Below are 22435 nucleotides of genomic sequence, written 5' to 3'. Positions count from 1 at the left end.
AGAGTCTATAGCACACACACAGGTCACCGGGAAAATGGCCGTTGCGGTCATTTTCCCTGTACTGCGCATGCGCAAACAACGGCTTAATGGCCGCAGTGCCATTTTCCAGTCATTTTTACAGGCGCAGACACCAGAGCCGACGTGGGACTCCGGAGAGGTAAGTTTTATGGGTGCAGGGTGTGCGGTGCGGGCTCCCGCACACCCTGCACCCATTATAAATATGCCCCTATATATATATATATATATATATATATATATAACACTGCAGACTGTATATAGTGTGCATACAGTGTGTGTGTGTGTGTGTGTGTATGTATATATATATATATATATATATATATATATATATATATATATATATATAGTGTTTTTGGGAAAACACAGCAGTGGTCAAGTTTATACATTTCAGTCCTTCTGGACTTTTATCAAGAACAAGATTCTGATCATTACTTGTGTCTTCAGGACATGTGAGTGGCCCCAGGAGGACACCAGGCTAGTAATACATTTTACTGAGGCATGCTGGAGGCTTGTTTGTTTTCTAATAAATATATATATATTTATTTAATATATAATTTATATGGATCGGCCGTGTGAATGTCTGGCCGAGCGCCTCCGGTTCCCGGCGCTCTGCTTAGACAGTGGCTTGCCGTGAGGACACATGCCCTGTATCATCTGAACATCTGATATATACAGTATATATCTGTATAGGGCAGCACAGATGGTGTAATGGTTAGCATTACTACCTTACAGCACTGAGGTTGGTGGTTGGATTCCCACCACGGCCCTACCTGTGTGGAGTTTGTATATTCTCCCTGTGCTTGTGTGAGTTTCCTCCGGGTGCTCCGGTTTCCTCCCACACTCCAAAAATATACTGTAAGGCTAATTGGCCCCCAGCAAAAATAACCCTAGTGTGTATGTGTGTGCGTATGTGATAGGGAATATAGAGTGTAAGCTCCACTGGGCAGGGACTGATGTGAATGGCCAAATATTCTCTGTAGAGCGCTGCGGAATATGTTTGAGCTATATAATAAATAAATAAAAGCGTGGCACTCAGGGACTCTTATTTTGGATCTCACTATTGTGTCTAGATATACAATTTCCGTATAGCTATTAATAAGAAGGGAGATTGAGGTTTTTGAGGGTAGGCTCTAGTCACATCCCACAGCACAGGCCACACACTGTGTATAGACAACACCCCTAAAACACTGGTTACGCCTCCACAGTGCTGGTCACCTCCCCCCCCCCACAATGCTGGACACACCGCCTGCGGCAGCACACAATAGGCCTTCCTAAATTTTAGCACCAGGCCCATGTGGACTTTAATCTGGCACTGGGTGTAGGTGGTGGATAGGTAGACCGGGCACTACATAGGGGGGATTACTGCTGGGGGCACTGCTGGGGGGGGGGGATACTACTAGGGGCACTGCTACTGAAGGCACTGCACTGGTGGGACCACTACTGGGGGCACTGCATAGGGAGGGATTACTGCTGGGGGAGGGATGCTACTGGGGGGATTACTACTGGAGGGGAGACTACTACTGGGAGCACTGCATAGGGAGGGTTACTACTGGGGTCACTATATAAGGGTCACTGTATAGGTGGGGGACTACTACTGGGGGCACTGTATAAGGGGAACTATATTGGGGGCACTGCATGGGGGGACCACTACTGGGGGCACTGCATAGGGGGGCCACTACTGGGGGCACTGCATAGGGGGGACCACTACTGGGGGCACTGCATGGGGGGACCACTACTGGGGGCACTGCATAGGGGGGCCACTACTGGGGGCAATGTATAAGGGCTTGTGTAGCTATCAAGGGTGGGGGCAGGGGGGATGGGAGCGTAAGGCTAAAGAAATGCCTAGGATGCCAAGAAACCTTACACTGGCCCTGGGAGAACCACTGACAAACCCCACGGAGCCACAGGAGGGACAAAGGGAGGTTATATACTGAGAACACCCTGCAGGAAGGTGTGAACATCCGGCAGAGGAGCAATTCTGCGCTGGAACCAGATGGAGAGAGCGGAGACCTGCACGGTCCAGGCTTCTGGCAGCACAACACTGGAAGTATGTATGCCATATCACTCTCCAAGGCTTAATCCAGCTCTCCACATCAGTAATGTTATTTCTCTTTAATTGTTAACTTCAGGATTCTCAACCTTTGGTCTTATCGCCACCTGCATGAGCTGCCAATAATGATTTGAGTAACTACATGAGAAAATGATAAAGATTTAATTGTTTGGAGAAATACACCTTGTTACAACTTCACAATGTTTATATTACCCAACTGTTAGACTTAATTCTCTCTCAAGAGTAAAAGTCTAATTGCAATATATAATTATTAGCACATATACCATTATGGAGAATATCAACTCTAAACCTTCTTCTCGCCTGTTCTGCTACAATGCGGCTGTATCTGCTGAAGAACTGCTGAATCTAATCCCATGTATCATTCGGAGCCAATCATTAAAGCAGGCAGACTTCCGATAGCTTGATGATGTCACAGCATGCTTCTGCTGCGCACAGCGAGCAGGCTCCGTCCGGTACACGGGCACTTCCCACGTCCGTTCATACCCATGGATCTACATAGCTGCCTGAAGATGGCGATGTCATGCTGATAGATCATGTTGGACATAGAAGAAACTCTACAACTATAACACACAGTAAATAAGTCATCCTGTGAGTCTGCTCGGTCATCTATTTAATGCGCAGTTGTGTGTAGGAGATCCTCAATTTGTCCGACACCTTTAAACAATTATGCCCCTGATTGTGGGGATGTCTATTCTTCTATTAATGGCCCTTCTGTCCAAAGAGCAGAGCTAGTAGGGGGTATATTTACTATTTCACTTGCCTTGTGAAAGCTGTCTGTGACTGTAATAATGGTTTCTTTCAGTTATTGGACATTGTGCGGAAAGAGGGCGTGAATCTGAAAGCCATCCTGACTACCCACCACCACCTGTGAGTATAATACAGAAAACCTGGCATGGTAATCTTTTTAGACTGCTGCCCATATACACAGTAAGGCCCTGATTCAGAGCCGGACGCTCTGACAGAGCCCTCGCTCTGAATCAGGGCCGGGCTATTTTTTTTTTTAGAACGCCCTCCTGGTCAAGACCATCGTGACCATCAGGCTTGCGACAAGACCCTTGTGGTAGGGTCTCGTTGCCGCAAGCCCCAGAGAGATTTCGTCTCTAACAGCCGAAATCTGTCCCACTGATATCACTCGTGATGTCAGTGGGGCCGCCCCCAAACGGAGGCGTTCACATGGGAACGCCTCCATTTGGGCATCCACTCCCCCGGCCCGCCCACCAAAGGGGACGTGCTATCACTCAACATCGACAGCACGCCCCCTTTGGTATGAGACCCGGAGCGACGGATTGCCCGTCGCTATCCGGGTCTCGCACATGCGCACGACGGAGCCGGCTCCGTCGTGCGCATGCACACTGGCCCACCATCGACCCGGTTGCGAGCGCTCAGCGCTTGCAACCGGGTCTGAATCAGGCCCTAAGTACGATGAGCAATTCATCCAGCAAATCTGTATCAATATAATGTTGACTGGTACAGGCGGAAAAGTGATTGGACAATGAACTGGGATATGCAAATGTGAGCAGTTATTGCCCTTGCATGCTAATTGTGCCACATAGCATCAGGCTACGTAGCCCAAGATACAAGCAGATACATTGGTCTGATTTGGGCACAAGTAATATAAATCTAGATGTTTGGCACCTGGTCCGATCGACCGGATCCGCCCATGCAGGTGCACATTGATACCTGTATGCCAGATTACATGCCCACTGCTAGTAGGGGTTTTAAATGGTTAAGATGTGTTTTCTGAAAATCCCTGTTTGTTCTTTTGAGGGATCATTCCCGAGGGAACGCAGATCTTGTTCAGCAATTTCCAGAGTTGATCGTGTACGGAGCGGATGATCGGATCCCGGGGTTAACACACAGAGTCGTCCACAACCAAGTGATAAAGGTAACGTGTAGGAGATCTAGACGTCAGAGTACGGGAGCTTGGTAATGGGGGGGGGGGGGGGGAGGAATAACCAAAGTAATTTGAAGGTGAATTTGGAGGTGGAACTTCAGTGGCCATTCTTTGGTGGTAACAGGGGGTTGGCTGGCCATACGCGGGCATGACGCGGTCATCGACTGAGACTTTGTCCGCAGTTGCGCTGATTTTGACGCCCATGTTCAGAAGGACATTCTGCACCTCCATAGCTCTGGTGCAATGTTCATAGTTGATGGCCATCTCTGGAAGAAATCCATCAGTTGCGGAATTAGCATAAAGCCGCAGTTGCGCTGCGTAAAATGTCAGTCGCACCGGCATTAGCGTCCAACTCTGAATCAGACCCTGAATGTGTAATCCGTGCAGGCTTTCAGGACACTTAGACACTTTGGGCCTGATTCAGAGACGGACGCTCTGAAAGAGCGCTCGCTCTGAATCAGGGCGTTTTTTTTTGTTTTTTTTTAAGCTGCCTCCTGGCCGCTCGCATAGCTGTGGGTGACTACCCACAGCTATTGCGAGCGGCCAGGATGATGGTCGCGATGGTCAAGACCATCGCGACCAATCGGGCTTGCGACGAGACCCTTGTGGTAGGGTCTCGTGGCCGCAAGCCCCAAAGAGCTTCGGGCTCTAATAGAGCCGGAAGCTCTCCCACTGACATCACCAGTGATGTCAGTGGGGCCGCCCACAAACAGCAGGCGTTCGCATGGGAACGCCTCCGTTTGTGAAGCCACCCCCCGGCCACGCCTACAAAATGGGGCGAGCTGTCGATCAACATCGACAGCCGCCCCTTTTGTAGTGAGCCACGGAGCAAGTGCTTTTTGCGCTCGCTCTGGGGCTCGCACACGCACAGTGGCGTGCGCACTGGGCCACCATCGACCCGCTTGCGAGCGGGTCTGAATCAGGCCCTTTGTTCATATGTCCAGTGTTGTCCATGAGAAAACAGTCTCCACTTTATTCACGCCAAAGCAGACTCTTACCAGGAATTGGACTATTTTGAATGAAAGAATAATTTTTTCACATAAATGAAATAGGAACGGTAAATAAAAAACCAAGAAAAAACAGACGACAACCAGGGACTTTACTACATACTGTGTATAGATAATACTGTTTCATATGTATCTGTGTAGAAAGTCATACTTAGTTGATTGGTGATAATTATTTATATGATGTTCTAAAGAAAATACATTTCATGTTTAAGAAGTCCTTAGTGTTGAACTACAAAATATTAAAACCCATTAGCATACATAGTCTTTCATAATAACCTCACCGGGATTGGCGGAGTGTGTGCAAGAAAATAATATTTAGAACATGCTAGCCTGATGAAAGTTATTGGTCATTTAAAGCAGATGAATCAGCTATTTATGTATTCCATGTTTCAGCTTTCCCCACCGCAGTTACTGAAAATATGTGTTTTTGTCTGTTTTTATCCCTATTTATTTTAAGAAACTGTTTTGCATGTCATTTTTTTTTATATATAACTTAAGCATTGTGACCTTTTTTGGCATATTAAGCTACATTTAATAATTTTCTGTCTTGTTTTCCTAACAAAATGTTTAAATGCTCATATTAAGGTATATAAATGTTGGGTAACAGTAACTCTTATGAAGCAATTGTATTTTGAGATAAATCAGGGAGTAACTAAAGACTTCATTAAATCGTCAGCTTTGGAACCAAGGCCCTCATTCAGAGCCGCTCGCTAGCGGCCGTACGCTCGTTCCGAGCGATGTTCGCACATCTGCGCATGCGTACGGTTTTTAGTACGCATGCGCGAACCAGTCAGTGCGGCCGAAAATCTTTGTACGCTATATAGCGAGTGCCTGCTATTTTGAGTGACAGAATGAGGCGTATGTGGGTGGTAACAGGGGAAGGTGCTTGAAAACGGGGGAGTGGAATTCGAACGCAGGCGTACTTAAAGGTCAAAACGGGCGTTTTAAGGGAGTGCATAATTAATACAGCAGCGTCATTGACCACGTCACTTGGTTTTTTTAACTCAGAACTGCTCGCAAAATAGCGGTTGAAAAAACCAACCACAAGAATAGCGAGCAGTTCATACGCTGTACGATGTACTCGATTAATCTAATAAATAGCGGACATGACGTATGGTGCGAGCGGCTAGGGGGTATTTTTAACAAATAAACGAGCGTATGTTTTGCTCGCTCGTTCAGACTTAGAGGTGTGAACAGACTGCAATTTGCGAACGGATCATTTGAATAGCCACCCCTTGTTTTTGAACGAACGACCGCAAATAGCGAACGGCTTTGAATCAGGCCCCAAATCTTATGCTGGGCATACACTATTCAGTTATCTGTCAGACAACTATCCAATCTGGCTGGTTGGAATGAAAACCTGGTAATGTATGGGAGCAAATGACAATCTACCATTTGTTCACAAACACTGGAAAACAGACAAAAATGATCGTTCAGACAAATTGTTTAAATCAAACTAATTTAACCAATTTGAACAATTATTTTTGTCTGTTTTCCAGTGTTTGGGACCACATGGTTGAATGTCATTTGCTCCCATACATTACCAGGTTTTCATTCCAACCAGCCAGATTGGACAGATGTCTGATAGATAACTTGTATAGTGTATGCCCAGCATTAGATGTGGTAGAACTGGATAGGTATGAGTATGCTATACAATTTTGGGTGATTATAGCAATTATTTTAAAGGCCAGGCTGATTGGTTGGCACCTTATTACTTTCTTATCACTTTTCACTGTCTCCTAACTGCTTAGTAAATAGACCCCCAAGTATGAAAATCAACAGATTTTCAGTGATTTGTGACCAAACTCGCCAGAAATTCGAACTTGACCAGAAAGTGGCTCTCAAACTACATGCTTTCTGAGCTAACTGCCTGGACAGAACATAATATAGCCAATGTAATAGAAATATTGATGAGCCATAATGATGTAAAGATTTTATTGAGGCAATAATGTTTAAAAATAATAACATTTAAAATGATGTGGACAATAATATTTCTTTGTTAATGAGGGACATATTACAAACTTGTAGCAAGTACAAAACATTGATGTACTCCTATCATTAATTACTATGGGCTCAATGGACATAAAAATATAATGGTCTTCATAATTTAAAATGTAATTATTTATTAACATTATTGCCCCAATAATAAATTAAACAATTAGGACCCATCAATATATTTGTATTCATTTTTGGGGCTTCTTAATTGAGTAATCAGTAGTGGCAAAGTAATACATATGTTTAACGTGGCTCTTTAGTACATAGCATAAAATGCACACAATCTCGGCAGTCTCGCCGGCCAGAGGCCCCTCTCTTCTTCTGCAAGTTTTTCTGACGAGTTCACAAGTCGCAGGCTGTTGTCTGACAACTTCAAAATCAGAACGGCAACTTGTATCCAGTCGCGGCTGATTTTAGTCGATTTCTGGCAAGTTTGCCTCTGGTTGTGTTATATAACATACAGAGACTTGGCACTCGCCAAAGACTCGCCGTTTTTACATTCCTCCCCATGACACCGATTCCACAGATCACGTAACTGCAGCCGTTTGTCTCAGCAGTTCGGGGATATAAATGTAAGATGCCTTTTCACACCGTGCCACACTTCTGGTCATGTCTGCTTCTACATGTGGGAGGACGGTAGCCCAGACGCTCCTGCACTGTTTTCAGGTAACTTCCATTTTGTGAACATGTACGGTGTGATCTAATTTATTATGTCCTAATAACCTGTCCATAGTTTATAGCAGGGAACGGATCTATTCAGCCATTTTGTTTTAAAAGTGACGACAGGTTCATGAAGCTATTAAAGTGGTCCAGGAAATAAAAAAATATATGAGAAATGGCTTTTAAAGGGTACCAATCTCATACACACACAGTGAGGGCAGCCATTTTGTATGTTGAAGGAGTTATTCACGGGGATGCGGCCTGTCAATTCATGAAGAAGTAACACCTCATGACCAGTCCTAAGCATGCAACCACTGCATCACCAAGCTAAATTTTGGGGGACGGCCCAAAGTATGTGCAGCGTATACGCAGACTCCTGTGCAGTGTGGGGAGAGGCCTAGCAGATGGACAGGAATTGCCTGTGGTGCGTGAGGGACCTCCTGTGGCGAGTATAGTTCGGTCCCTGCTCACGTATATAGGATGTGAAGTCCTGTCACTAGCTTCTAGTGATAGACTTTATTCCCACAAAATGGCTGCCTCCGCTGTGTGCAGGTCACAAGCGATTCCATAAGTTTTGTATGTGCTACATACACAGTATTGAGAATAAATTGGTGATCAGGTGCAGCTAGAAGTACCCGTGTGTATGAGCTGGTGCCTGACTTGTGTGCTTGATAAGAAGTTTTCATGTTTGTAATGAACATATTGAAAATACCCGCAATTATGTGAATGTCACTATATCGTCTTGTCACCCTGTGCTGCTAGCAACGTAACAATAAAACCAATATCCCCGTTTCCTTCCCCAGGTGACACCCTGTTCATCGGAGGCTGCGGGCAGTTCTTTGAAGGGACAGCCGAACAAATGTACAAGAATTTGCTAGAAACTCTAAGTTCCCTGCCCCCTGACACGGTGCGTCACAGCAACCACCAAGGTGCTTGGTATAAAAATGCTAAAGGCTATGGTAAACTACCTAATTTAAATAAGTAACATTATATCTTCAGATTTTCTGGATTTAATGATCATATTAGTATTGGATCCAGAAGATCTGAAGATACAATGGCCCTGATTCAGACCCACTCGCGAGCGGCTGTCTGCTCGCAAGTGGGTCGATGGTGTGCACTGCGCATGCGCACGACAGAGGGAGCTCCGTCGTGCGCATGCGCCAGACGCGACGAGCGAAGGACTTTCCTTCGCTCGTTGTGTCTGATCAAAGGGAGCGTGCTGTTGATGTTGATTGACAGCACGCCCCCTTTGGTGGGCGTGCCGGGGGCGTGCCTCCCAGACGGGGGCGTTCCGAAGGGAACGCCTACCGTCAGAAGCCGGCCCACTGACATCACTAGTGATGTCAGTGGGAGTGATTTGGGCTCTGATAGAGCCAAAATCATTCCAGGGCCTTGCGGTTGAGAAACTCAACCGAAGGCTTCTGTACGCAGTGGCGATGGTCGCGATGGTCAAGACCATCGCGGCCATCAACCTGCATGCTCGTATAGGCTGTGGGTGGCGTACAGGAGGACGCTCCATAGTTATGGAGGACGGCCCTCATTCAGAGCGTGAAATCTACCAACCGCCCCCACATTTGGCATTAGTTTACTGACACCAACCCCCCCCCCCCCCCATCGAAATATAAGACAGGCTGACTTGAACTTTTTCTTTATAGTTGACACTGATAGTGTAAATAAGGACTCTGCAATATCACCCTCCTCATAGGCAAACGCAGGGGTGGTTTCCGGTTGCCTGGAGACCACCCTTCCCAGTCCACTCTATGAACAGATTAGAAATAGTATATAATACAATTTTACTACTGCTGCATGTTCTCCTCAGTATCACAAATGAAATAACTAGCACCACCTGTGGATTTTTTAACATGTGTCAGACAGTAATGAATACACCTGTGCACCAACTAGGAGATCTGGAAAACATGCACTGTTAAGGCCCCCATACATCAGCAATCTGAAAACCACAATTGATCAATTTGAAGATGTATTGCCCGATTTTAGGATTTCCCAATTGAGCAATCTGCGCCCATACACTACAGATCTTTTTTAGTGATTTGCAGATCGATTGCAGCAAACACAGATCTGGCAATCTTGAAAGGCCCATCATTTTGCTAGAAACGGTCTGCAAATCTGCTGATCATGTCCATACACTAGCAATCTATAGCCCCAATCCATCTGTGATATCCAAAATGTTGGACAATCTGATTAAACAATTCCAATCACTTTTTGGTTGCAATCTGCGATCTGTGAAGCACATACATTGCAGATTTTTAATCACAATCGATTGCAAATTGCACGATTGCTGCAATCCATCTCTGATGTATGGGGGCCTTTAGGGTTACACTGCTATAGACCATCTATAGGGTTAATAATACTGCTATCTAGTGCATAAGGATACCAATATGTACATATATGTCCAGGGCAGTGCTAGGTTCTTCTGCTGCTCCCCCAGACTCCCGGACTTGCTCCCATGCCCTGGAATGGTGCCAACATCTGACATAAAACATTCAGCTCAGGCAGGATCGTCCTACTGCCACATATAATGGGTTACTGTGATCGCTGGTCCTGTATACGCTGGATTATGACACATAATGCACTTTGTATGACGCGTATTAAAGCTGGATAAGTGATAATTATGCCCTCTTCATGGACTGGCCACACTCACTCTAAAATCCAGCATTTGGAAACCCCTTTTCTAGGAATCCTGCGTTTACCACTGCTCCTTTTAGCTGTCGTTTCTGTGACGCCATTGGTACTGCGGATGACTTGTTACAGAAGTGTCTGACATTTATTCATGAGACCAGGGACATGCTGCCTGGGATGCTGGAACCGTTCACCTTCTGTTCCAGGGGGTTGTAGCTCATAGGTAGGGAGTTTTGTCCCAGCACTTTCTCTGTCTTATTGGTGTGTGTACATAATATAACTTCCTATCAGCAATGTGGTTATAAAATGTAAATAAAAAGAGAACGAGATCATGGTGTATACTGCTGTACAGTTGTGTGGGTGTATGGTGGAATATAAATCCTCACCATATAAATGACAGAGGAAGGCGTTGGGCAATGTTGTGCTATAGTGGTCGCTCTGCAACTGAGTGTCCTCTTTACATCTGGGTGTTCAGTATCCTGGTTCCAGTACTCAGGAGATGGGACAGAATTTATTATTATTATCCTTTATTTATATGGCGCCACAAGTGCTCCGCAGCGCCTTACAAAGTACATAAACAAATAATTTGACAACTGACTTACAGTACAAAATAGGACAAGGATATGGATAATATACATTGATACATAAGTGACCATAACACCTAGATATGCAACAGAGCGTAAGTGTTAGGTGCCCTGGTGGGGGGGTAAGAAGTAGGTGAAAGTAAAGTTAGGAGAAGCACAAGACGGAAAAGGCCCTGCTCGTAAGAGCTTACATTCTTAAGGGGAGGGGCAAATTAAACAACATAGGGCAGTGGTTCCCAAACTTTTTCAGCTCAAGGCACCCTTAGGGTCTTGATATTTTCAAGGGACCACTAAGCCAAATTAATTGCATAGCGGTCCCTTTTTGACTCAGGTTGTTGGGTCAAAATTACGTAATTAGTATTTAGGTCAGGACAGAAATACTTATTAACTTGTTTGTTTGTGTTGCCACCTAAGTCTCTCCCCCATTGCCCATCTCCATGTGTCTCCTCTGCAGCCCCCTCCATGTGTCTCCTCTGCAGCCCCCTCCATGTGTCTCCCTGTGCAGCCCCTTCCATGTGTCTCCTCTGCAGCCCCCTCCAGGTGTCTCCCTGTGCAGCCCCCTCCAGGTGTCTCCCTGTGCAGCCCCCTCTATGTCTCCCTGTGCAGCCCCCTCCATGTGTCTCCTCTGCAGCCCCCTCCATGTGTCTCCTCTGCAGCCCCCTCCATGTGTCTCCTCTGCAGCCCCCTCCATGTGTCTCCTCTGCAGCCCCCTCCATGTGTCTCCCTGTGCAGCCCCCTCCATGTGTCTCCCTGTGCAGCCCCCTCCATGTGTCTCCCTGTGCAGCCCCCTCCATGTGTCTCCCTGTGCAGCCCCCTCCATGTGTCTCCCTGTGCAGCCCCCTCCATGTGTCTCCCTGTGCAGCCCCCTCCATGTGTCTCCCTGTGCAGCCCCCTCCATGTGTCTCCCTGTGCAGCCCCCTCCATGTGTCTCCCTGTGCAGCCCCCTCCATGTGTCTCCTTGTGCAGCCCCCTCCATGTCTCTCATTGCAGCCCCCTCCATGTCTCTCATTGCAGCCCCCTCCATGTCTCTCATTGCAGCCCCCTCCATGTCTCTCATTGCAGCCCCCTCCATGTCTCTCATTGCAGCCACCCCCCTATAGTTCCCTAGGCGTGCCCTCTCCCTGTAGCATACTTAAACCACTCATAGCTATCCGCCCCCTTCTATAGTTTTCAATGCAGCCCCTTTACTTACCTTTGCTAGAGATCGCCAGCGCCGCGCTGTTCCCTCAGCTCCACAGATCCGATCTTCTAGAGCTGCGTCCAGTTGCATCAACAGGCAGCCCAGTGCCTGTTCCATAACAGCTCCCGCGCGATCACACCTAACCCGTCCTTCCCCCACCCGCTCTGCTCTGCCTCCACCCCAATCACCAATCCTGACCCTCTCCCATCGTGCATGAAAAAAAAATTAAATAACAGCAGCTTTTGGGCAGCCACATCCGCGGCACCCCGGTGACAGCACTGCGGCACCCCAGGGTGCCGTGGTGCACAGTTTGGGAACCACTGACATAGGGCCTGAGTCAGAGATGTACACTAATGCGGTCGCGCATGCGAAAATATGCTAATACTGTACATTTTTGCCACAACCAACATGGTTGTTTTATGCAATATAAATAAGTGCTGATAAACCACATCCTAGGCCAAATGTTGCAGCAAAGGATTGATGTCATGTGGCGCCACCAAGTGCTCGTACAGTGAGAAGTACAACAATATAAACAAACACATACATCTAAAAAAGTTCAAACAGACAGTACAAGGGCAAAGATCAAACCATGAGACGACTAAGTTAGTAACCTTAACACTCAGGATCAGAGTTGCGGAATGTGAGTGGGAGAGCACTGGAGACAGGGATATAACGTAGGGCGAGAACCAAGGGCCTGATTCACTACCGTACGCACCTGCGATTACGCGCGCAATCTGCCAATTGTTTCGAACTGCACATGCGTACGCATCGCAGTGCGGGAACCGTCCGCTGCGATGAGGAGTGCGATCGCAGTGACTATGCAGACCCGTCGCAGAGTGATTAACAGGAAGTGCCGTTTGTGGGTGGTAACGGGGGGTGTTGGATAAACGCAGGCATGCCAGTGCTTTCGCACGCCGTTGCAGGGGCGTGCATAAATTATCCACTGCGATGGCCTACGCAGTCTGAGGTCTCATAGCGTGCGTGGAAGTTAACGATTTCTGAGTAAGGTCAGGGCTTGTACAAGTGTGCGCGAGGCTGCGATGGTACTCGATTGTACCGATAGTTTTGCAGTCTTGCTAAACAGTGCGTATGTGTGCTGAGTAAAGTGGGCGTCCTTGTGTAGTGCTGCAGTAGGATTGCGATCGCAATGAATTAGCATACTATCGCAGTGGAACTGCGTGCTTAATCGCATTTGCATACGCAGTTGCGTGCGGTGGTGAATCAGGCCCCGAGAGGGTGGAGGGCCCTGCTCATTAGCTTTACAGTCTATGGATACAGTTATTTATACAAAGCATCAGTCATCTCTATGGGCAGCGGAAATCTTGCTGGACCATAGAATGCTGTGAAGGCTGAGTTTCCCCTATAACCCCGATCAGATGATGTCACGAGGAGGATGTATTTGTGTTTACCTGTTATCTCTCTGTAGAAAGTGTTCTGTGGACATGAATACACTGTGAGGAACCTGAAGTTTGCACTAAAAGTAGAACCGGACAATGAACATGTGAAGGAGAAACTGGCCTGGGCCAAGGTGAGCGTTTACTCCAGCATGTTCTATATAACCACGAAACGCGTCGGAGGGGTCTGCTTGACAGAGCAAGATCCTCCTCCGGCCTGTCCAGATATCAAATTTTAACCCTGCCCCCAAACCTATCTGTATTTATGATCATATATATCTATAGTTATTCCTGACTTTGTTAGTGTTTCTCACTGTGATCACAGTGGCCGGGTTTGCGCACGCGCAGTCCCATCACAGAGTTATTGACAGGAAGTGCCGCATGTGGGTGGTGATGGGGGGTGATCAGGCGAACGCAGGCGTGCCAGTGCGTTTGAACGCTGTTGTATGGGCATACATAAATTATCCACTGCAAAACCACTGCCTGAGGCCTCATAGCTGCAGAAGGAAATTCCTGAGTGAGGTCTGACCTGCCTTAACTGTGTGTATGGGTCCGATGTTACTCGATGTTACTGATTATTTTGCTATGTTGCCAAGTCTATAGATGTAAGGGGATGTGGGCGTCCTTATGTTAGGCTGTGATCGCAATGCGAATGCAATCATTTGCATATCACCGCTGATATTAGCAACTTCGTTGTGTGCGTATTAGCAGAATAGCAATCCTTGCTGAATCAGGGACTGTGTTGAAGTCAGCAAATCTAGTGTTTCAAGGCTGCTTAAAACTGACAGCAAAACTGCAGAAGGTTATTTGCCCAGATAAAACAAACCAAAGCAACAGTGCAGCGTAGACTTCTGTAAGCAGAAAGATAAGTAATAAAACTGATAAAAAAAGCATCTTCATACTGTAACTAATTGAAGGAATCATCTGTAAAACAAGTTATTGCAGGTAATGGTGTCTATATTAATTATTACTAATATGTAAATAATTCCAGTTATTTTTAATAAAGAAAACACAAACCACAGCCAACGACAAATTTGGTCCCAATTAATTTGCAGGAACTGCATTGCTGTCCTGTAACGTGTACCTACTGCATGCTATGTTATATATAAACACTGTGACTATATTACCTCAGGTTAAACACAAAATGTCCTCAGTCTGTGTCTGCTACAGACCCTGTGGTAATGTAAGCAGTAATATTACACACTATTTAGCAGCCTGTCAAAATGACGGGACACGGAAAGTCCCGATTGAGCGCTGAAAGGGGTCACTTTTCGTTCATTTCTGTTCTGCAGCTCGGGGGGGGGGGGGCTGCGAGCAGAAATGTCAGCGCTGGGGGCTGTGCGCATACATTATAGATAAAGGCTGCGATGTCCTAGGACCCCTCTGTAACTGCATCATGGCTGCATAACTAACCTCTAATAACTGCCGGGTGTGTGATGTGTTTTTCAGGCCCGAGATGAAGAGGACATCCCCACTGTTCCCTCCAGCCTGGAAGAGGAGTTTCTGTATAACCCGTTCATGAGAGTAAGGTGAGCAGTATACACTGGGGGTCAAAATTGCGGACACATTTCGAAATTTGAATGTTTTTCAACTTTGAATGCCTATAAAAACTGTTTCACTTCACGCAGTGCAATGATTCATATATCAAATGAAAGGAAATGTAATGCTGAATTCAACCCAATAAACAGAGGTCAAATATTTGCATTACAAGGGAAGTTATGCTACTTTCAGTCAGACAAAGAAGCACAGATGCGTTAGATTCAAGAAGCGGATTGTAGTAACAGCTACTACTAGCCAATCGGAATCGTCGTTCTGAGGACCAATCAGCTGTCGTTTATAAGCAGGTGCGAGGTCATGTTGAAAGGTGGGAAAGGTCAGTTTGGCTGTTTCCATTTTGCAGAATAAAGTTGGTTACTGAAGTGCAATTACGGTTGGATGTTTGTGTGTATTGTTTAGTGCTAACGACGGTGTAAAAAATAAATACAACAATGATGTCCAGGCAAAGTGGTGACTGGTCAGCCAGGAAGAGATCCAGGATTGTGGTGTTACGTAAAAATGGTCTTTCGTATGCAGCAATTGCAAGAGAAGTTGGTGGGAATGTGACAACATCAGGAGTAGGAAAGTTTTGTTTACGCTATCAGGAAACACAATCTATACAAAACAAAGAAGGAAATGGTCGGAAAAAGTGCATAACAGCTGTTGATGATAGGAGAATAAAACAAATTTGCGTCAGAGACAGATGGATGTCATCTGCGGCCATTAGCAGTGACATGAGTGCAACTGGTGTTTTTGTCAGTGCAAGAACGGTACGGAGAAGACTAATGGAGGTTGGCTTAAAAGGTAGGATTCCCCGAAAAAATCCATTGCTGAATAAAAAGCAGCGGCAGAGACTAATACAGTAGGCAAAAGAACACATTGCATGGACAGAAGGTCAGTGGAAAAAAGTGATATGGAGTGACGAAACTAAGATATCGATATTTGGTAGTGATGGGAGAAAATATGTGAGACGTCGCATCAGGAAAGAGGTACATCCAGATTGCATTCAAGCAACAACAAAGAATCCTAAAGTGTTATGATCTGGGCATGTAGGACAGCAGATGCTATAGGCCGCCTTTATGTCATAGATGGCACACTGAACAGCAGAAGTACATTGACACCATCCTACAACCAAAACTTCTACCTTCTATCAGGGATCTTTTTCCAGATAATGCCCCATTTTTTTTCCAGCAGGATTCAGCTCCCTGACACACTGCATGGATATGCAAAAAGGGGTTCACGGAGAATGACATACAGGTGCTGGGATGGCCAGGAAACAGCCCAGACCTGGACCCCATAGAACATTTGTGGTTCCATTTGAAAAAACTGGTACATCTGAGGCGTCCATCCAATAAAAGACAATTAATTGAGGCTATAATTGTCTCATGGCACCACATAATAAAGAAGGAAGAGCTCCAAACATTGGTTGGCTCAATGCCATGTCGCTGTGCTGCTTCCTTGAATAATAAAGGATACCCAACGAAATACCGATAGGACAGTAACATCATAAGTATAAGTACACAGAGATTTTCATCCTAAGTGTTGTTTTTACTGCATAACTTCCCTTGTAATGCAAATATTTGACCTCCTGTTTATTGTGTTTAATTCAGCATTAAATTTCCTTTCATTTGATATATGAATCATTGCACTGCATGAAGTGTAACAGTTTTTGTAAGCATTCGAAGTTGAGAAACATTAAAATTTCAAAAAGTGTCCGCAATTTTGGCCACCACTGTACATGAGACGGACATCGCTGACTATATAAATGGCCGTATGCGTACAGAATGGCATCGCCAGCTACTGGGCGTCTTCTCTCCTCTGCTCCTGGGACTGGCTGTAATCCTGCTTTTCTTCTCATACATGTAATAAAAGCCCTAGTGGCAGGTAGCTGTGGACGACTCTAATGGGGAAAGGGCAGCCAGATCTAGTTATAGCGTCCCAATCTTAGTACCCGTTCAGTGGGGCTTGTACACTGAGCAGGATGCCATCTAGAAAACTCTCACGTTTGGGACACTCGTGAAAACTGGTGCAAAAAAAGATGCTGTAACCCTTAGCAGCCAATTAGACACTTTTATTTCCCAAACTCTATGTATGACACCACAGTCCTCCTACACCAGGATCACAGAGGCCCCCATCACTTCTATCGGCTGTTGGGGGGACCTGATCAGTTAGGGTGTGAGTCGATAGATCTACACTATTTAGATCAGGGGTGGGGAACCTTTTTTATGCCCAGGGCCAGTTTGATATATATAACATTATTTGCAGGCCACGCCTCGTCCATGTGATGTCACACGGGGGTGGGGCAACAATTGCAGGTGATTACAGCAATGCCCGGAGCATCCCGGGGAGCTGTAAGGGCAGCGGTGAGACCATCTGGAGCGTCCTAAGGATGCTCCAGGTGGCACTGCTGCATAGATTCTGGCTGCAGGGTGCCATTCTAGGCACCCTGCTAGCCAGATGAGGCTAATGGAAAAATAGCTCAGAGGGCCAGACCAAATGATTCCGCGGGCCTTATACGGCCCCCGGGCCTGAGGTTCCCCATCCCTGATTTAGATAGACAGTCAAAAGATAGACACCAAATAGTAGACAGGCAATAGGTAGACAGAGTCAACTGTTCGACAGGGTCAAAATGTCCACACATTTGTTTTTTTTTTGTTTTTTTTATTTTAACCCTAATCCTCACCACCCTAATCCTCCCCCTAGTGCCTAACCCTACCGTCCCCTTCAGCAGCTAAACTCTAAGCCTCCGCCAAGTGTCTAATCCTAACCCTAACAATCATGAAAAACCTTTTTGGTGTCGACTAATTGTGTGTCCACCTTTTGACCCTGTTGATCCAAGTCCATGTCGACCTTTTAACGGGCAACCATTTAACCCTGTCGACCATTCGCATGTCGACCACCTGGTGTCGGTCTTTTGATTGTCTATCTAGACAGCCTAGATCTTCCATTACTGTACCGATCCCTGAACCAACTGTGTAACATTATACAAAGTAAATATTATTTAAGATTGGGGGTATATTTACTAAAGGTAGATCTTTTTATCTATTTAAAATTGATGAAAATCGATCAACATTGATGTTGTTTTTCTGGGGCTAAATCACACGTTTACTAATACTTAGAAAACCAAATAAAAAATTGTCTTTTAGCAGTGTTCGACTCTGGCATTAAGGCCTTTATCCAGTTAGTAGCGAAAAAATTTCGGATTCTTTTACACGATTTTCGGGGTTTTTTCGACTATTTTTTTTTTCGTGGTATCCAATTAAACCCTGTTTTTTATGTCTGAAAACTGTTGTTCTCACAAAAATACATAGATCCACAACTTTTCGCGGATCCTATGTATTTTCACTGCCGCGATCGGGAGAAGAAAGGCTTCTTATCACGGATCACAGGCGAAACAAAATCCCAGCTAAGTGCCGGCATCGGGGCTAATTGGATAGCCCCGGGCAAAGTAATTAGCCGTGGTAATTTACTGCGGCTGATAGGATACCGGCCTAAGGGCCCACCAGGTAAATACTTTTTTAGGGGCCATTAAAGGGGTGTCCAGTGATTAGGTATATGTGGTGATTGACAGAAGAGGCGTAACGAGTTTCGGAATGTGGCATAAAGGACATGCTGGGTAACAAATGCTATGGCCAACAATGTATCACACCAAGCCGCAGCGCTCTGCTATAGGGGAAATGGTCATTCTGTAGAAGAGGTATTATCTTGTATTGGTCTTTTGAGATCTTCTCAAAAGACCAGTACAAGATAATAAAATACTAACCTTGGCTTGATCCACCTCTTTCTCCTTGTTGTCTTCTTCCAGACAGGGCCGGTTCCAGCTCTACTAGCTCCTTGTGTGCAGTTGTTTTTGGAGTCCTCCCCCCACTTCTACTGTATATAAGCAAAATGTAGTAGTGCCCCCACAGTAGTGCCTCAGTTAATAATATGTCCCCACAGTAGTGCCCCAGTTAATGTCCCCACAGTAGTGCCCCCGTTATTATATGGCCCCACAGTAGTGCCCCAGTTCATAATGTTTCCCCACAGTAGTGCCCCAGTTCATAATGTGTCCCCACAGTAGTGTTAATATTGTGTCCCCACAGTAGTGTCCCAGTTCATAATGTGTCCCAAAAGTAGTGCAACAGTTAATATGCCCACACAGTAGTGCCCCAGTTAATATGTTCCCATAGTAGTGTCCCAGTTAATAATGTGTCCCAACAGTAGTGCCCCAGTTAATATGCCCTCAGTCCCAGTTAATAACATGCCCTCACAGTAGTGTCCCAGTTCATAATGTGTCCCAACAGTAGTGTCCCAGTTAATATGGCCCCACAGTAGTGTCCCAATTAATAATATGCCCCCACAGTAGTGCCCCAGTTAATAATATGCCCCCACAGTCGTGCCCCAGTTCATTTGCCCCCACTATAGTGCCTCAGTTAATAATATGCCCCCACTGTAGCAATGCACAATGTGTACAGTACTGAATCATACAATTCAGATCCTGCTTTCCCAGCTCCCAAAACACAGCACAAATATATCCAGGTGCTGGGTCATTGATCCTATCAGCGGCTGAACTGTGCGCCCCCTCAAGCCGACCCTGCTTCCAGACCTGGCTCCTCTGTGCATGGAGCGCGTACAGCTGGGCTCCTCCCCCCGCTTATGTCATCACTGATTCCAGTTCCTGGAATCAGCGCTGCTATTGCTGTTGCACACTGACTGATCCCGCTGCCCTCCACCGCCTGCAGCATATAAAACAGTCTTATAGACTGTCCGGCAACTGCCCTGATATAGTGAAAGGAGAAGTCGCCGTAGGCCCCGCCCTACCACGATTGAGGGCGTGGCTAAGAATCTGCGGGGCTCACCGGGAATTTCACCGAATCCCCGTTGGCCCAGTCTGAGCCTGTCTGTTAGTAAATGTTTTGATTTAGCCCCAGAAACACAAACATTGATGTTGATCGATTGCAATTGATTTTAAATCTATCAAAATTGACCTTTAGTAAATAAATATTCCCTTAGGGCTTCAATAGAAGTTTACAGACAGAGAAAATAGTACATTAATGGAATCAACAGGTTCTCAACAATAATGTATAACCATCTCCACTTCTTACTGCTTCCTCATGTTTTCTCGCGTTTGTGTGTACATACTTATATGGATTTTTGTGGTGGTTACAGGGAAGAGGCTGTTCAGAAATTCACCAGCAAGACAGACCCAGTGGAAGTTACCCGGGTTTTGCGGAAAGAAAGGGACGAATTTAAAAAGCCAAAAGATCAGCTGCCAATCCCAGCGCTACTGGCATTTCAGTGGGGTCTCCTCCACCAGTCACCGCCAGCACAACAAGTAACAGCAGATGGTGCCCCAACACTAGGACACTCCAGCCGGGGGAAAGTAAAAAAGAGGAAGATAAAAAAATTATAGATAAAGTTATGGAATCCTGCATCTAAAAAACCATTATCCGGAAAGTTGCAAAAAGAAAAAGTGTTGGCTCTCGGTCATTGGTCGGTCACCGCGAGGAGCACTGACTGTTGTATCACTCTCGGTGTAAGGCTGACGGTTCAGGGGTCACCTTCCAGTTGCTGGGCAAAGCATTTTGTTGATGGGTAGATAATTACATTTTTTTAATTATAGAACTATTTTTATTTGTATTTTTTATTTTTTTGGAGGGGATCAGAATTCACTCAAGAATACCCAGGAGGGTGTAACGGCTACTTGTGCTTCATTATAAATCTCCTATAATAAATAATCTCACTGAATTCATCCAATAGGGGACATTTATTAATAGTGCTACATAGGAAAAAAAAGATCTCATTGCCTTTCCTAATGCAGTTTATAAACTAGGAGGGGATGTATGATTTGTTGGCATGGAAATAACCATCCTTATTCCTCTGGGATCGGTATGAAATACCGCCCGACGCAGGAAAATGGCAGTGAAGATCCCGACAGGTAAGTATTTTAAGTATTCACTAACCTAACCCCCCACTCTAACCCTCCCTTAGGGGTGCCTAACCCTAACCTCCCCCCCAAGTGCCTAAGCCCCCCTGTAAGTGCCTAAACCTAACCCCCCTTCCCCGCAGCCTAAACCTAATGCGGCCCATACACGGGGCGATTTGAAAACGTACGACACCTCGGTACGTTTTCAAAGTCAGCCCGATGCATCGCATGCTGCTGTGAATGGTAAACGATGCATCTTACAAGATGCTTCGGTTACCTATTTAACAGCATGACGGATCGCAGATCTTATGGTATTTCCATAAGATCTACGATGCCGATGTACGACGGCGGGGATGCACTTCGCTGTCGTACAGCGTGCCAAAACGCACACGATATGCACGATTGATCGTTGCGATCGATCGAAATCATGCATATCGTGTGTAAAATCGCCCCTTGTATGGGCCGCTTAAGTCTCCCAGGGGGTGCCTAACCCTAACCTACCCCCGGGGGTGCCTAACCCTAATCCCCCCCTTCCCCTAGCCTAGCCCTAACCCTCGCGGGGGGGTGCCTAACCCTAAGTTCCCCCCCCCCCCGGAAGACCCTAACGTAACCGTCCAACATTGGGGCTAATTGATTTCCCCCTCCTATAATCTTCTATAGAAATACTCTCTGTTGACATCTCTAATGCTTGGTGTCCTCTTATTTGGACCTCTTCCAATCTTAGAAGGTATGCCACCTAGTGGCAGCTTTTCATTCCTACAAAAACAATTAGTTCAAAATAAAATGGCTGAGAAAAGTTCACCAGCACCTCTGGGATTTCTGTAAAATCTTTTTACTCAAAGATGGCAGAGCAGGTAAAAAAAAAAAAAAATTCTAGGAAAGTAATGTTTAGGGCATAATATTGTAGATATATTGATCAAAAACTCAATTTTGTTTTTTTTTCACAGTTGATGTAAAATCATAATGTCCACTTCATTGGATGTCGTGCAATGTATAGAGCCATACTGTGTGCAAGGCTTATCCTGGCATATAGGCCTAACCTAAATATTTTCCTCATATAATAGCTGTATATACCAGTTTTGACAGCTGATAGTAGCCTTATATGTATCATTATATATTATCTTAACATTTTTAAATTGTAAATTAATTCAAATTCTTTTCATCATTATTAGCAGCTGTGGTAGTAGTGGCGGTCGCTTTGTTAGTGTTGCTTTTATTTTCTCCAGACACCAAGAGCATCTAGCAACAGGGTTAGGTACCGAAAAGAAGAAGAGATTCCATCAAATTCCAGTGACACTGACAGTGATGATGGTGAAGGGCAGCCAGTCCCGAAAGGAGAAGGAGTAGGGAGCTTTAGTAGCTGCAGTGAAACAAGCGATGATGATGAAGTAGTCGGGGTTGGACTGGCCCACAGGGGTACAGGGAAAATCCCTGGAGGGCCCCAACACTTGGTGTGGGAAAAAAGCTACGGCCGCTGCTTCATAGCACTTTGCATGCTGATTGAGAGACTCAGTTGCACACAGATATATAAGTGTCGCATATCAAATTAATCAG

At 45.7% G+C, this 22435-nt stretch overlaps 1 protein-coding gene across 4 annotated transcripts in view; it reads left to right on the top strand.

Annotated features, from left to right (window-relative positions):
* Nucleotides 1-20708, top strand: part of LOC148535104 (hydroxyacylglutathione hydrolase-like protein) — a 29555-nt gene extending 8847 nt beyond the window's left edge. For all 4 annotated transcript variants that reach the window (XM_088464786.1, XM_088464789.1, XM_088464788.1 and 1 more), the window contains 7 exons: nt 2892-2956; nt 3857-3974; nt 7543-7651; nt 8449-8552; nt 13473-13574; nt 14890-14969; nt 20125-20708. In XM_088464786.1, coding sequence (XP_088320912.1) covers nt 2892-2956; nt 3857-3974; nt 7543-7651; nt 8449-8552; nt 13473-13574; nt 14890-14969; nt 20125-20368 — 822 coding nt within the window. In that variant the 3' untranslated portion in view covers nt 20369-20708. The remainder of the gene's footprint in view (nt 1-2891; nt 2957-3856; nt 3975-7542; nt 7652-8448; nt 8553-13472; nt 13575-14889; nt 14970-20124) is intronic.
* Nucleotides 20709-22435: the final 1727 nt, after the last annotated feature.

The sequence above is a fragment of the Taudactylus pleione genome, unplaced genomic scaffold (genome assembly GCF_031769625.1).
Source record: "Taudactylus pleione unplaced genomic scaffold, aTauple2 ptg000061l, whole genome shotgun sequence".
Lineage (NCBI taxonomy): Eukaryota > Metazoa > Chordata > Amphibia > Anura > Myobatrachidae > Taudactylus > Taudactylus pleione.
The sequence above is the reverse complement of the archived record's forward strand: the minus strand, read 5'-3'. Positions and strand labels throughout refer to the sequence as shown.